The 15,913-nt window shown below is 41.5% G+C and overlaps 1 protein-coding gene across 1 annotated transcript in view; it reads left to right on the forward strand.

The window, feature by feature from the left end:
- PROSER1 (proline and serine rich 1) overlaps positions 1–15,913 on the forward strand; it is a 73,217-nt gene that overhangs the window by 7,836 nt on the left and 49,468 nt on the right. Inside the window, exons 4-7 of the mRNA XM_079779006.1 lie at positions 4,206–4,300; positions 5,296–5,389; positions 13,275–13,385; positions 15,026–15,109. Of these exons, the coding sequence (XP_079635132.1) occupies positions 4,206–4,300; positions 5,296–5,389; positions 13,275–13,385; positions 15,026–15,109 (384 nt within the window). The remainder of the gene's footprint in view (positions 1–4,205; positions 4,301–5,295; positions 5,390–13,274; positions 13,386–15,025; positions 15,110–15,913) is intronic.

The raw sequence follows: 15,913 nt of genomic DNA on the forward strand, positions 1-15,913 counted from the left end.
AGTGCAAAGGGTTAAATTTTACATCATTATTCTAAGATCAAATACCGTAGAGTCTTAATTGGCGGGTTGGAGGAGAAAAATGTTTATAGGTAAGCAAAACAAAGGATTTGAATTTCTAAGTATTTTATGCACTTTCTTCTTCTTTTGGATATCTTTACCCTTTTGTATTCAAATGGTTTTAAACTTACATTCTTTGGACCAACACTGTTCAAATGAACTTTTAACCATGATAGAAATGTTTTATAATGGCACTATCCTAACATATAAAAACCCTGGGTCCATCACATTCACAACGACTGGAGGCTCGACCTCATGCCCAGGCTGCGTGCACAGCAGGCTCTGGTGGGTGGGGACTTGTGGCAGCGGAGACGGGACAGGGAAGGCGGGGCCAGCACTCATACTCACAAACACACACACGCACAGACACACACAGTGCCCACCAGCTCACAGCCTTTTCTCCCTTTCTTTCCCTCCCTCCCAGCTTGCTCTCGGAGCCTCTCTCAGAATGAGGAAACAAAACAGACTGGGCCTGAAGAGGCCTGGATGGAAGGGAGGGCGGGCAGTGGGTGGAGCGGCCCCCACTGGCCCCACCCCCTCCCAGCCAGGAAAGAGGAAGAGGGAGACATGGAGGCAGGGAAGCCTGGAGGACTGCTGAGAAAAACAAAGAGAGACAGAGACTGGGCGAGATCAGGCTGGCAGGGGAGGGCAGTTGGGGGCAACCAGGCTGGCAGGGGAGGGCAGTTGGGGGCAAGATCAGGCCGGCAGGGGAGGGCAGTTAGGGGCGATCAGGCAGGCAGGCAGGCAGAGGCAGTTAGGGGCGATCAGGCAGGCAGGCAGAGGCAGTTAGGGGCGATCAGGCAGGCAGGCAGAGGCAGTTAGGGGTGATCAGGCAGGCAGAGGCAGTTAGGGGCGATCAGGCAGGCAGGCAGGTGAGCGGTTAGGAGGCAGCATCCCAGATTGCAAGAGGAATGTCCAACTGCCGGTTTAAGCCAGATCCCACAATCGGACATCCCCCAAGGGGTCCCCGATTGAAGAGGGTGCAGGCTGGGCTGAGGTACCCTTCCCACCCCGTGCACAAATTTTGTGCACTGGGCCACTAGTCTATGTATATAAAAGCCAAGCAACCAGAACGATGGAACGACCGGTCGCTATGACGCACAATGTGGTGGCCAACCTGGGCCTCAATGAGCACCCCAACCTCCTGCGGCCCTTCCCTCCCCACCAACCCAACCCCTGATCGGCCCCCACCACCCCGATTGGGGGCGGGGCCGGCCGGCCAACCTCCCGCTTCCCCTTCCCCCTTCCGGCCCGGCCCCGATCAACCCCCATTGGGGCATGCCGACAGGACCCCACCCTTGCACGAATTCATGCACCGGGCCTCTAGTCTAATATAATAACCACTGGCTACATGTTTTTTGGAGTACTTAAAATCTGGCTAGGCTGTCTGAGGAACTATATATTTTTTTAATTAATTTTAATTTATAAACAGACACAGATGCCTAATGTCTATTGTGTGGACTGCACAGTTCTACAGCCTAGATTAACAGAGGCATCTAAATTTAGACAACATCTTTAATAATAAAAGCGTAATATGCTAATTAGACTGGACAACCTTCCACAAGAAGCTGGGGCTGCGAGGGAAGCCCAGGTCCTGGGTGCCTGCTGGCGGCCAGAGGGAAGCCCAGGTCCCAGATGCTGGAGGGAAGCCCAGCTCCTGGGTGCCAGAGGGAAGCCGGTGTCAGCAGTCAGGGGAAGGAAGACCTACTCTTGCACAGATTTCTTGCATTGGGCCTCCAGTTCAGCTATATAGAAAGTTTTTTGTAGAGTATCAGGCATAGCTAGCTTTAAGGAAATCTATAGATTCTTAACTTCCTAAACTAATTTGAGAAAGTGTCTGAGTCTGTTAGTGCTTCTTCTTTTTAACAATTGTGTTTTTTCTGCCTTACAAAAAAGTGGTTATTTCACCCAGCCACCCATCATCTAGGGATGAAGATCTTTCCCCAAGGGCCAAAGAGACAGTGCAACCTCCTGAGAGGGAGAGCAAAGCAAGAGCTTCTGTAAGAAATACTGTCGGGGACCTTGCTTATTTTATCAAACTAACAAACTCATGACATAGCTCTGAGGCCTGCTTGCCTATTTACTTACCTTAGAATTAAAAACCAGAGGTGAGAAGGTTAGCACAGACACAACTTAATTAATTTATTTGAATTAAATTAAGCCCAACCTTTTCTGACAAAGTCTGAAAGACTGACTTTGACAAATAGGTTACATAATACATTTTCATATATGAGTTCCAAGATTTTTTACAAATATATAATCTATCCTATATAACAAAAGCCTAATATGCTAAGTGTCCAGGCTTCCAGTTGGCCATTCAACCAATCAAACCGTAATATGGTAATCATATGCTAAGGCCGCTCAACTGCTCACTATGACATGCACTGACCACCAGGGGGCAGACAGTCAACTGGTCGACCAGTTGTTATGATATGCACTGACCACCAGGGGGCAGATGCTCCAACCGGTAGGTTAGCTTGCTGCTGGGGTCCGGCTGATCGGGACTGAGCGAGACAGGCTGGACATACCCTGGAGCCCTCCCGCAGTCCCTCCCTGGCTGGCCAACCTCCTGAGTCCCTTCCTGGCCCTGATTGTGCACCGGCGGGGTCCCTCGGCCTGGCCTGTGCCCACTTGCAATCCGGGCTGAGGGGACTCCCCCCTCACCCCGAGTGCACGAATTTCGTGCACCGGGTCTCTAATACATATAAAAGCCTAAGCAACCGTTGTGACTGAATGACTGGAACGACCAGAACGACCGCTCGACCAGTCGCCATGACATGCACTGACCACCAGGGGGCAGGCGCTCAATGCAGGAGCTGCCCCCTGGTGGTCAGTGCGCTCCCACAGACAACCTCCCACGGTCCCCCTCCAGCCAGCTGCCCCCCCACCCCCATAGGCCTTGATCTCTGGCCAGGCCAAGGGACCCTACCCATGCACGAATTCGTGCACTGGGCCTCTAGTAAACTTATAAATAAGGAAATCAATCTTTTACAAATATTTACACTTCTGGTAATTTTTTAGATGTCAATTTAAAAACATACAAATTCTTTTGGTGGTACATGAATAAAAATATTTAAAAATCACCGATCCAAATTTAGGAATCTGTTGGGTGTTGATTTTAAGTGATATTACATTGGCTTTGCTTTGGATTTCCTCCATTGTTAACGTAAATCTTTAAATTGGCCAAATCTTCTACCTGCTCTTCAAAAATAAAGAACCTTGTTCAAATAAGTTATGTAATATTCCATATAAATTTGGGGTGCCACAATGCACATTAACATAAGACTTAAGAGCAGTGGTTCTCAACCTTCCTGATGCCACGACCCTTTAATACAGTTCCTCATGTTGTGCTGACCCCGAAGCATAAAATTATTTTCATTGCTACTTCATAACTATAATTTTGCTACTGTTAATGAATCGTAATGTAAATATCTGTGTTTTCCGATGGTCTTAGGCTCTACAGCAGCTGCTCTCGAACCGCTAGCAGGGTTGCCTAAGACCATCGAAAAACACAGATAGTTACATTACGATTCATTAACAGTAGCAAAATTACAGTTATGAAGTAGCAACGAAAATAATTTTATTGTTGGGGGTCACCACAACATGAGGAACTGTATTAAAGGGTCACGGCATCAGGAAGGTTGAGAACCACTGCTTAAGAGAGTTCTGCAGTAAAGAAACCTGTTTAGTCCATCTTTTTCTAACTGGTCTTACTGTAAAACTCATTTTTAGTAACACTGCATAGCACCATGGACCTCATTTTAGGAAGTGCTGATTATGGCTTACCTTGTACTTTAAGAAATGTAGTTTTTTTTTTTACCTTTTTGAGCAATATATCTTCCATATTTGCAAATATCCTTTTTAGCCAACCTTTTGGAGGAAAGTAGTACATGTAAATTATTTTTTCTATTGAAGAACACTGAGAAATATGGATTAAAAAAGAGCACATAGGAGAATTTAGATTTTTATTTGAAATAATTACATTGAAAGGTGAAGTTTAATTCTGATATTAGTTAGAGCTTACTTTTGAGTAAGCAGTTTTCACCTCAAATATTTAAATTACAAACATTGACTAGTTATTCATTCCCCCAAATTTTCTGGCTTGAAAATTTCTCATGTTCAAATTAAAATTATTTTTATATTAATAGAAAATGGTGGCTGTTCACCCAGCAGAAGTGGTCAAAATACTCAACTGTTTCACCTTCAGTAAAGACAAACTATTTGCTCTTGAACTATTAGCTTCGTAAGTATTACTTTTTTTTTTTTCCTTCATTGGAGGAAAGTTCGAGGATTTTTTAAGAGTCTTTTAACTCAGTGTTTGTTAATCTCTCAGAATTATATTATTAAATAGAACTCTAATAAAATCTATTAAAGCATAATGCTGAATTCTTATATCAAAATATCTAGTGTGCTTATTACACATGACTATAATTTACAAAATAATGGGGCTTATGAAGTTTAATTATTTGTTTTAATTTATCTGTATATTAATGACTTGCTTTGCCTCCCTACTGTGAATAACTTGAAAGGCTCATTGATAAAGTCATAGGATTTATAGTTAGATAGATTCTACCACATTCTGATAACTTTTTTTTTTGGCTTGATATGTACTTATTCTTTCTGGATCTTATTTTCCTCACTTGTAAAAATAAGGACCTCACTGAGCTACTTAATAGGGTGTGTGAACTTTAAATACTATACGATATGCAAAAGCTCCTAACACAGCATTTAATACATGATTATAATGAACGTAAGCCCAAAGAGAAAAGGACTCTTCCCTTCTGCATAAACAAAAAAGTCTCTAAGTTGTTTGTTTATAGCACTTGAATTTTTAAATTCCTATATACAGTATTTATAAAACACAAAATTTATCATAAGGTAAAACTTCATCTTTAGATCAATCATAATTTTTATGCATTTAACACAGGGGTTTGTTTTATTATAATAGCTCTCGTAGCACTCACTGAGAGGGTGTATTTTCAAGAATCTCAAAATAGTGAATTTTATGTATAGCATTACTTTGTTACTTTGAGGTAGCCAGATAAACCTCAGTTATTATATTTACCACCTTTATATAACATTTTATTTATATTCACCAGTTAATTAATCACACTTTTCTCTCTCTGTCATGGACAACAGCTTACTCAGATATATTTGTGTGGTAAAACAAGAGGTCAACAGGCCTCTGTATGCTGTCCTGGTTCTTAAATGAAAAACTAAATTGTATTTCTTTTGTAGAAACATTGTTGATGCACAAAATTCTCGTCCCATTGAAGATTTATTCAGGATAAATATGTCTGAGAAGAAACGATGTAAGAGAGTACTTGAACAGGTAATTATCTCAAGATTGCTATATAAATGGTACCGTGGTTTTTTTGAATGTTGATGAAGAAAAAAGTTCTAATCTTTTTCCTATATTAACTCTGATGAATAACCTGACTGCTGCCATGTGATGGGTTAATGATGACATTCCTACAGAATATGCAGAAGAAATAAAGCTGAGTGAAAGGGACACTGTAGGATGAAGAGATAGCTTGAAAATGAGAAGCCAGTTGGCCACTCAGTTTGAGCCTCATGTGGCATTTATTCTCAGTTCCTTGATAGCTTTACCATGGCTCCAAGCTTTTGTCTTTAATTTTTTCTGTTTAGGAACTTAGTTGTTTGAATTTGCTTTGTCATTAAACTTATATTAATCAAATTCATAAGAGATGAACAATAAAGCAAAATCCCAGTTTATTAATTTAAAACCTCTTGGAGGGTGAAAAGTGGTACTTGCCCAAGCCTAGAAAACTTGATTTGTCATATAAGGTAGTGACTTCTTAGGATTTTGATGGCTGGAAACTGAATTAGTAATTGAAGGCTAGGCCTTGCAGCCTAATCATTAATCCTGACACCCTTTACTAAGCTTAGGGAGAGTAGAGAACTTTGCCTTAGTCATAAATTACTGTAGCAGAAGCAATACTTAAGCCCACATTTTTTGTCATTGTTAATACTCACCTGAGGATATTTTTTCCCATTGATTTTTAGAGAGAGTAGAAGGGAGGGGGAGAGACAGAGAGAGAGAAACATCTATGTGAGAGAGACACAATGTTGCCTCCTTGCACACACCTGACTGCAGCCGGGATCAAGCCTAAAACTGAGGTACGTGCCCTTGACCAGAATTGAACCTGGGAACCTTCAGTCTGCAGTCCAATACTCGAACCGATGAGCCAAACTGGCTAGGGCCTAAGCCCACATTTTAATACCTTTTTTTTTTTTTTAATTACAGTTGACATCCTATATAGTAAAGAAGTAATATGCAAATTGATCCTCACACCATCGCACAAGATGGTTGCCCCCATGTGGTCAAAGATGGCCACCACAAGATGGCTGGCAGGGGAGGTTAGTTGTGGGCGATCAGGCCAGCAGGGGAGGGCAGTTGGGAGTGACTGGGCCTGCAGGGGAGCAGTTAGGCGTTGATCAGGCTGGCAGGGGAGTTGTTAGGGGGTGATCAGGCTGGCAGGCAGGCTAGTGGTTAGGAGCCAGCAGTCCTGGATTGTGAGAGGGATGTCCGACTGCCATTTTAGGCCCGATCCCATAGGCAGTCGGACATCCCCCAAGGGGTCCCAGATTGGAGAAGGTGCAGGCTGGGCTGAGACCCCCCCCCCCACCCCCCGCAGTGCACAAATTTCATGCACTGGGCCTCTAGTGTAATATATTAGTTTGAGGTGTACACCCCAGTGATTAAACATTATATAATTTACTAAGTGATCATCCTGTTAGAACTCATACCCATCTGACACCAGATATAGTTATTCAAATATTATTGACTATACTCTTTATTCTGAACTTTACATCCACATGACTATTCTATAACATCCAATTTGAACTTCTAAATCCCTTCACCATTTTTACCCATCCTCCCAGTCTCCCTCCTATCTGGCAGCTGTCAGAAATGACTTCTATATCTAAGAATCTGTTTTTGCTCTGCTTGTTCATTTATTTTGTTTTTTAGCTCCTCTTGTTGATAAATATATACTTACTAGAGGCCCAATCCATGCCATTCGTGCACGGGGGGGGGGGGGATGGGTTGTGTGTCCCTCAGCCCAGCCTTCACCCTCTCCAATCTGGGACATCCCTCCCACAATCCAGGACTGCTGGCTCCGAACTGCTCGCCTGCCTGCCTTCCTGATTGCCCCTAACTGCTTCTGCCTGCCAGCCTGATCACCCCCTAACCACTCCTCTGCCAGCCTGATTGCCTCTATCTGCCCTTCCCTGCAGTCCTGGTCACCCCTAACTGCCCTACCCTGCAGGCCTGGGTCCCCCTCAACTGCCCTTCTCTGCAGGCCAAGTCTCCCCCACTTCCCTCCTCTGCCAGCCTGGTTACCCCTAACTTCCCTCCTCTGCCAGCCTGGTTACCCCTAACTGCCCTCCCCTACAGGCTTGATCGCCCCCAACTGCCCTCCCTTGCAGGCCTAGTCCCTCCCAACTGCCCTCCCCTGCTGGCCTGATCACCCCCAATTGCCCTCCCTTGCAGGCCTGGTCCTTCCCAACTGCCCTCCCCTGCTGGCCATCTTGTGGCGGCCATCTTGTATCCACAAGGGGTCAGTCATCTTTGACCACATGGGGGCAGCCATCTTGTTTGTTGGAGTGACAGTCAATTTGCATATTACTCTTTTATTAGATAGGATATAGGCCTGGTGCACGGGTGGGGGCCAGCTGGTTTGCCCTGAAGGGTGTCCTGGATCAGGGTGGGGCTCCCTTGGGGTGTGGGGCGGCCTGGGTGAGGGGCCTGTGGTGGTTTGCAGGCTGGCCACGTCCCCCGGCGACCCAAGTGGAGGCCCTGGTATCTGGGATTTATTTATCTTCTATAATTGAAACTTTGTACCCTTGAGTGGAGGCCAGGGCAGGCCAGGGCTGCGGGAAGCTTGGCTTCCTCCATTGCCGGGGAAACCCAAGCCTCCTGCTGGCTCCGTGGCCGCAGCCATCTTGGTTGGGTTAATTTGCATAGTCACTCCTGATTGGCTGGTGGGCATGGCTTGTGACATAGCAGAGGTACAGTCAATTTGCATGTTTCTCTTTTATTAGTGTAGATCAGGGGTCCTCATACTTTTTAAACAGGGGGCCAGTTCACTGTCCCTCAGACCATTGGAGGGCCGGACTATAGTTTAAAAAAAACTGAACAAATTCCTATGCACACTGCACATATCTTATTTTGAAGTAAAAAAACAAAACGGCAAAAACACCCGCATGTGGCCCACGGGCCATAGTTTGAGGACGCCTGGTTTAGATTGTCAATTTATTGTTCATATGTGTTATCTTTTTTTTCCTTCTTCTTAAAGAAGATACTTTAACATTTCATGTAATGCTGGTTTGGTTGTGATCAACCCCTTTAACTTTTTCTTTCTTGTCTGGGAAGCTCTTTATATGTTCTTTGATTCTAAATTGATAGCTTTGCTGAATTGAGTGATCTTGGTTTACATATAGTAAACCCTCGATTTTGCGGAGCTTGATTTAACACACTTTGGATTTAACAGACAAAATTTCCAGTCTGTATGTCATATGTGAAAATTAACACCCTATTAATTTTTAAATGCTTTTAACCAAGATTTGCTTATAATTAAATTAACAGGTTATTTTTTTGTTATTCATTCACTACTACTTTTTTTAAATTTTAGTGAATAGGTCATAAGTTGGAAAAAAATACTGTAGTAATTTCAGTGACATAAATATTACATATCCAGAGCTATAATCTACATATTTAAATCCAAGGGTCACTGCTTGTAAACAATGTTAGGCGAATGATGAGAACGTGATCACTCCACATCATATGCAATTGGTTGTCCCATGGCATGACTCTCGTCAGCAGTTTTAACTCCTGCTGGCTGATGTTCCTTTTTGTGCTACGCCATGTCCCAGCCATGTGCATTTGTTTACTAACAGTGACTGGTGAATGCACACTTTTACTAGACCTATTCAGTATAAATTTAAAATTACTGTAATACATATAGAAAACTTCTCTGAGAAATTAAACTTTCCATAAATAATTTTAATTATACAAATGTTTCTACATAAGTAAAAATAGGTCAACTAATTTGTCAATTTTAGGTAACTAACTAATCTATTTCTCTTGATGGTTTCAAGATTCTTTCTTTGTCTTTAACCTTTTGCATGTGTCTTGGTTGTGGGTGTCTTTAAGTTCATCTTTTTTGGGACTCTGCTTCCTGGACTTTTACATCTATTTCCTTCACCAGGTTAGGGAAGTTTTCTGTCATTTTTTTCTTCTTCAAATAGGTTTTCAATTTCTTGCTCATCCTCTTCTCCTTCCGATACCCCCATGATGCAATGTTGTCACACTTGAAGTTGTTCCAGAGGCTCTCCACACTATTACTGGAAAGGAGTCCAGCCTGTAGCAGTGCTTCCTAGGGCTGGCCGGTAGTGTGTGGGTTCTGGATTTTGTGCAGAAGAGATTTCATAATATGAGTTCAGGTGATTTTGAGAGTACATTTATTAAAGTTAGCGACAGTGAAAGAAGGAAGGGCTTAGGATAGAAGAAGCAATAGGAGAGCCTAGGAGGGGCTGCTTTGGCTATCTAGAAATGTTATAGGAAATAAATTTCTGGGCTGGACTGTTGTCAGCTCACTGGAAAGTCAAAGAGAGGGGGCCTTGGAGACAGGTTCACGGGGCTTGCCTGGGATTAGCTGCTGCTGCCCATTGCTCCCCTGGTTGCAAGTCTTGTGGGGTTCATTAGAGTTTAGTTGATGCATGCCTGTGGGGGGAAAGGAGGCTTTGAAAGGGAAAGGTGTGGGTATGCTTCTGGGAGGGAGAGCATGTGCTAGAAGCTTCGTTTTGATGGTGTAAGGCTGGGAGTTTAGGAAAGTTTTAGGGGAGGGTCTCTGTAGAGTTTCATCAGCTTTTCCGGGACTGGAACGGAAATACAACTGAGACCTAGGTGTTACCTCTAGGATGGTGATCTTTTGTATCTGGCTATAAATTGTTTGGCCAGTTTGTTCAGCTATGTCAGTTTCCTCATTCCACTTGCCACGGAATTTTCTGCGCTTCTTACTATCCTTCCTTAAGTCTATCTTCAGTTATAATCTGGGTTTTGGATTCTTTTTTCTTTTTGTTGTTCTGATTGAGTGTTTTTTGCTTCTTTATTTTCTAAATTGCTGATTTGATTCTCAGCTTCATCTGCTGTACTGTTAATTCCTTATAAATTATTCTTTATTTCAATTAGTATATCCTTCATTTCTGACTGCTTTCTATGTCCTTTTTCATGATGTTGAAAATCCTGTTGAAAAAGAATTTATATATACAATATAGGATTTTCTATATACAATATCATGTCATCTGCAAAGATACATGTAATTTTTTCCTAATGACCCTGGCTAAAACTTCCAGTACAAGTTCAATAGAAATGGTGAGAGTAAACATCCTTATCTTCTTTCTGATCTTTAAAAGAATGGATCTACTTCACTAAGTTCTGTGAACCTCTCACTTAATAAGTTCCTTGAGCATCATTATAACCATTGTTTTGAACTATGTATCTGGTAGTTTGCTTGCCTCCATTTCATTTATTTTGAAAATTTCTTATTTTGGAAATTTCTCCTGTTTTTTCATTTAGAACCTGTTTCTTTGTCTCCACATTTTGTCTGCTTCTCTACATTTGTTTCTATGTATTAAGTAGAGCTGCTACATCTCCTGGACTTGATAGAGTGACCTTGTCCTGTAGGGCCCTGGCTCAGCCTCCCCAGTCATAGTAGTTGGGTGTTCCAGATGCACCCCTGTGTGTGCTGTGTGCACTGTCCTGCTGTAGTGGAACCACGAATGCTATTGGTGTCACTGGAAGGAATTAGCTGTGAGTACCTTCTGTGACTACAATGGAGTTGATCCTACAGAGCAGGACTTGCTTCACTGGGGCTTTGGTGTTCCCGGAGTCTGCACCTGAGTGTGTCCCTTTTGTAGATGGTAGGGTGGTAATCTGGTATGATCTGAAGCTGTCCATTGGGTGCACTGACTTTGGGGCCTCCCAGGAGGAGCAAGGTCAGTTAATACATGTGCCTTGCCTGGGGCCACCTAGCTCAAGCTACCTAGTGATCCGCAGATAGCTGTTACTTGTCTTGGGATTGGAGGTGCCCAGGAGAGGCCAAGCTGCGAACCAAGTCCAGCAGCCACTAGTGCTTGGCCTGGGGCCACTTAGCAAAATGTACAGCATACACATAAGCCAGATGCTGCTTGTTTGACAAGTTTTAGTAAAGTCTGAAGCATGAGGCAAGAGAGGCCATTGGTATGGAAAAGCCACTGGAAATGTCTTGGATGGGCCCACAATTGGTGGGGTGGGGTCTCAGGGAATCACCAGGTCAGGGCCGACAATGTTAGCTAGGTTGATGGAGACTCAGATATGGTGCCCACCTGCTGGCTCTGTTTGGAGAGAGGGAATGTTTCAGAAAAAGGAACAGTGGCCTCTGTCAGTACTTTTTTTCTGGCAGAAAGCTGACCCTTCAGTTCTCGGCCTGATACTAAAAATTCAGTTCCTCCCCATGTGTTTCTGGCTCCTTTCAAGCTGCTTCCCCGGCACTAGAACTCGGAGGGTGAGAGTTGGAGTAAGTCCATGTACAAGCCCTTTAAGAGGAACTGCCTGGAACTCCAGCAGCCCTCCTTCTCACTCAGCCACAATTCCAACCGGTTTTTACAGCCAGAAGTTATGAGGACTTCCCTTTCTGTGAGCCCGTATTTCTTTACTTTAATAAGTTCTTCATTGGTTTCCTTGACTAAGTTCTTTAAGGCATCAAGAATTTTCTGCTGTAGTTTTTTTCCTAATAAAACATTCTGATCATGTCATTTCTTTCTCAGAAATAATCTGGGTCTGAGTGTTCTGTGGAATAGTCCCTCTGGTCAATGTACAGTGTTTCTGGAAGATAAACTTGAAGAGCCTTTAAAATGTTCACATCTTTTAATCCACAAATGCTATTTAGAAATTTATTCTGTGGAAATAAATAGAAAAGTACAAATTAATATATAAGGGTATTTATCCTGGAACTATTCATAATATTCCCAAATTGAGATGATTTTTAGGATTGGGGTATTAGTAGTAGGCTGGATTATATAGCTAATGATACGTGTGAATGAATTTACACTGAGTGGCCAGATTATTATGATCTCTGAATGCATAATAATCTGGCCACTCTGTGTGTGTGTGTGTGTGTGTGTGTGTGTGTGTGTGTGTGTGTGTGTGTGTGTTTTAGAGGCCTGGTGCATGAATTCGTGCATGGGTGGGGTCTGGCCAGCCTGACCAGGGGGAGGGGACATGGGCGGTTGGCCAGCCTGCCTGCTGGTCGAACTCCTAGTCGAGGGGACAGTTTGCATATTAGCCTTTTATTATATAGTATATACACTGAGTGGCCAGATTATTATGCATTCAGAGATCATAATAATCTGGCCACACAGTGGATACAACTAATGTATCTCTACAACAATATATAGAATATCATACATATTTTTAAATAGAACTATTTATACATAACTTGATATTCCTATAACATAGTATAAATCTATTGGAATGTATGTCACCTAATATAGTAATTTTCATTTACTTAATAAGTATTTATTGGTCAGTAACTCAATATGTGTTAAGCATCGTTTTAGAAGCTGGGGATAAAATATTAAACCAGACCAAAGTCCCATCCCTCAATATATATCAAAGTTATATAACATTAAGTTGAACACTCTGCTTTTTTTAACATTATAGCTCTTTAGACACCCCATGCCGCATGTTATTTGTTTCTGTTTCATCCTTTAAGTTGTAAACTTCTTCAGAATGGAAACCATGTTTCTTTCATCTAAGTGATCTCCGTGCTTTGTCTGTGACATGAGGTTGGTGATTATAGAGTTGGACAATGTTATTTCTTGGTCATTGGAAAAATGGAACATATTCAATAGTAAATGGACATTTTTGCACACAGTTTACAAAATGCATTGTGAAGATATCTTTGAGTATTAGTTGTGACATTAAAAACTTCGTTACCATTTTAATAACTCCATTTAAATAAAGTGATTTTTACTTATTAATTTTGGTCATGTTTACCATTATAAGTGCTAATTGATATAAGAACAGATTGAATGGGATGCTGTTCCTTAATTCATGTTTTATAGCAGGACTTTCCAAAGTCCAGGATACTTAATTTTATAAGTTTATTTGTATGTGTATTTTTACCACTCTATTCTTTTTTATGTTACAGGCTTTCAAAGGAGGCTGCAAAGCTCCTCATGCTATGATATCTTCCTGTGGAACAATCCCAGGAAATCCATATCCCAAAGGAAAACCTAGTCGCATAAATGGAATTTTCCCAGTAAGCATACTTTTATAGCTATATCTGAAACTTCTTGTGGCTAAATGTGAAATATAGCATAGTTATGATATTTAAAGAAAATGTAAGTTGATGAGGCTTCTACAAAGAAAAGGAATTTTGTTATGTCAGCAACTTAATTCATATATTGAGAGTTGATATATAAACTACATTAAAGTATTTTTGTAAAATGGACAGAAGAACAAGCCAAATAGCAAAGAAGATGATTTTGTTTTGTTTTTCCAAGTATTGTAGAAGCACTGATTTACATTTAGTAAAAGAGCATCTCTCAGTATTCCTCAGACAGTTTCACAGTTAAGTATGTTTGGAAAACTACATGCAATATTTTTTTCCTGGAAAATCCCATTGTATAATAAAGGCTTTGAGAAGTCTTATAAGAAAGAAACTGGTTTTTATACCATCCAGTGTTTCTAAGCTTTTTTGTAAGTTAGCTGTTTCAAAGAATGGTGTTTATTATTGTAGTGTTATAAATAACCCTAAAACTTAGTGGATTAAAACAGAAAACATTTATCATCTCATGTAGTTGCTATGAATCAGGGATCTGGGAATGGCTTAGCTTGGTCCTGGCTCAGGGATTCTCATGAGGCTGCAGTTATCTGAAGGCTTAATTGGAGCTCCAGACTGTATTTCCAAAGTGGCTCACTTACATGCCTGGCAAGTTAGTGTAGGTTGTTGGCAAGAGGTCTTTGTTCTCTATCATAAGGACTTTTCCATAGTGCTGGTTGAGTACCTCATGACATGGCAGCTGACTTCCACCAGAGCCAATCATCTAGTAGAAGATAAGTGGAATCTGTGTTGTCTTGTATGACTTAGCCTTGGAAGTCAAATGCCATCATTTCTGGAATATCCTGTGTGTTGCACAGGTTAGCCCTATTCATTCTGGAAGGGGACTGAACAGAGCATGTTGGAGGTGAGGATCACTGGGCACCATCTTGGAAGTTGGCTTCCAACCATTTAGGGACACACACTATTAGGGTGACACAGTGTAATAGTCAACTTATTCTGGTCTGTTAATTATAGCAGCCTTGAGTGAGGTCTCATTTGTTCTTGTACAATATAAACTATCATGCTTAATGCTTATAGAGAACACCATTTTTTTTGTCATTATGTTTCAACTGTAATACAGGTACTCTTTGATTCTTACATATACTATAGCATTGGAAGTCTTATTTCTGATTGCACCTGTTGGGAGGGAAAATAATTAAAGCGTGCTTTATCCTGTTCTCTTATTATGTGTGTACTTCTGAGGACCCCTGTACCTGTTTTGAGGATTCCGTGGCAGAGGAGTGATGAGGAACTTACCAGGGTCATGCATCCAGGGCAGGATTGAATCTGGAATCCAAGTCTTTAAATGCCTACCAGGTTCTTTTCTTCACTATAATACAGGCATTCCTCAGAGATATTGTGGGTTCAATTCTAGACCACTTCAATAAAGGGAGTGCCACAATAAAGCAAGTCTTAACCTTTTTGTTGGTGAAGGTTTGCCTTTGATGTAAAAAATGCGATATCTGTGAAGTGCAATAAAGGAAAAGTACAATAAAATGAGATCTGCCTATATAGTGAGGGGTTTTTGTTTTGTTTTAGTGTTTCTTAAAAGTCTCAATTCTTTTTCTTTTTTATAGGGAACCCCTTTGAAAAAAGATGGTGAAGAATGTACCAATGAAGGCAAAGGAATAGCTGCACGGATTCTTGGACCATCTAAACCAGTATGTTTAGAAAATAAATGATGAAACAGGTCATAACTCTTAGATGTAGTTTTCTGTCTGTTGTGTCAAATCATAAATTCTTTTTTGTGTGTTGGGAAGTTCAAAGTATACTAAAATCCCTCAGAAAATGCATGGCCGAGGACAATATAGTGTAATTAGTTAATAGTGCTAAGGGCCCTTTTGAATTTAATGTTTTGCTTTAAAGTGAAAACACATAATTTGTTTTTATTTTTTTTCTCCTGCCACATTTAACTGCTCCGTTGGAAGTATAAAGTATGGATGGTTCACTTTAAGATTATGGTTTGGCCAAATTAGTATTAGTGTTAGTAAAACAAGACAGAGCAAGGAGACTAAGAAGATTTTCAAGGGAGTGATAATAATTGATTGGAATATAAATTGAACAGAAGACAACCGGTGGCTTGAAGGATCATTAAAATTGAAGTACTACAGGCCTCCACATGGCCACCTTGCAGTTCCTTCCTGTCCACCTGATAACTCCCATGGCAGTTGTTTATAGAAAAATAGTTACAGATGAGAATTTTTGCAAAAGACTAGTGCATCATACAGGACTGCCATTCTGAGAGCTAGAAAGAATCTGGGTCCTTTATTGTCAGTAGAGCCCTTCTGCACCAAGAAAATAAGGATACGCTCCCTTTAGCAGGTGTGCTTGCTCGTTCATGTGAGTCTCTCTCTTGTTCTCTCTCTCTCTCTCTCTCATAAAAGTACAGTATTTGGCTTAGCTTTTCAGATACCTCTGCTTCTCTAGAGACCAGTTCTTTTAAGTTCTTTATTATTTATATAAGT

The sequence above is a fragment of the Cnephaeus nilssonii genome, assembly GCF_951640355.1.
Source record: "Cnephaeus nilssonii genome assembly, chromosome: 8".
Lineage (NCBI taxonomy): Eukaryota > Metazoa > Chordata > Mammalia > Chiroptera > Vespertilionidae > Cnephaeus > Cnephaeus nilssonii.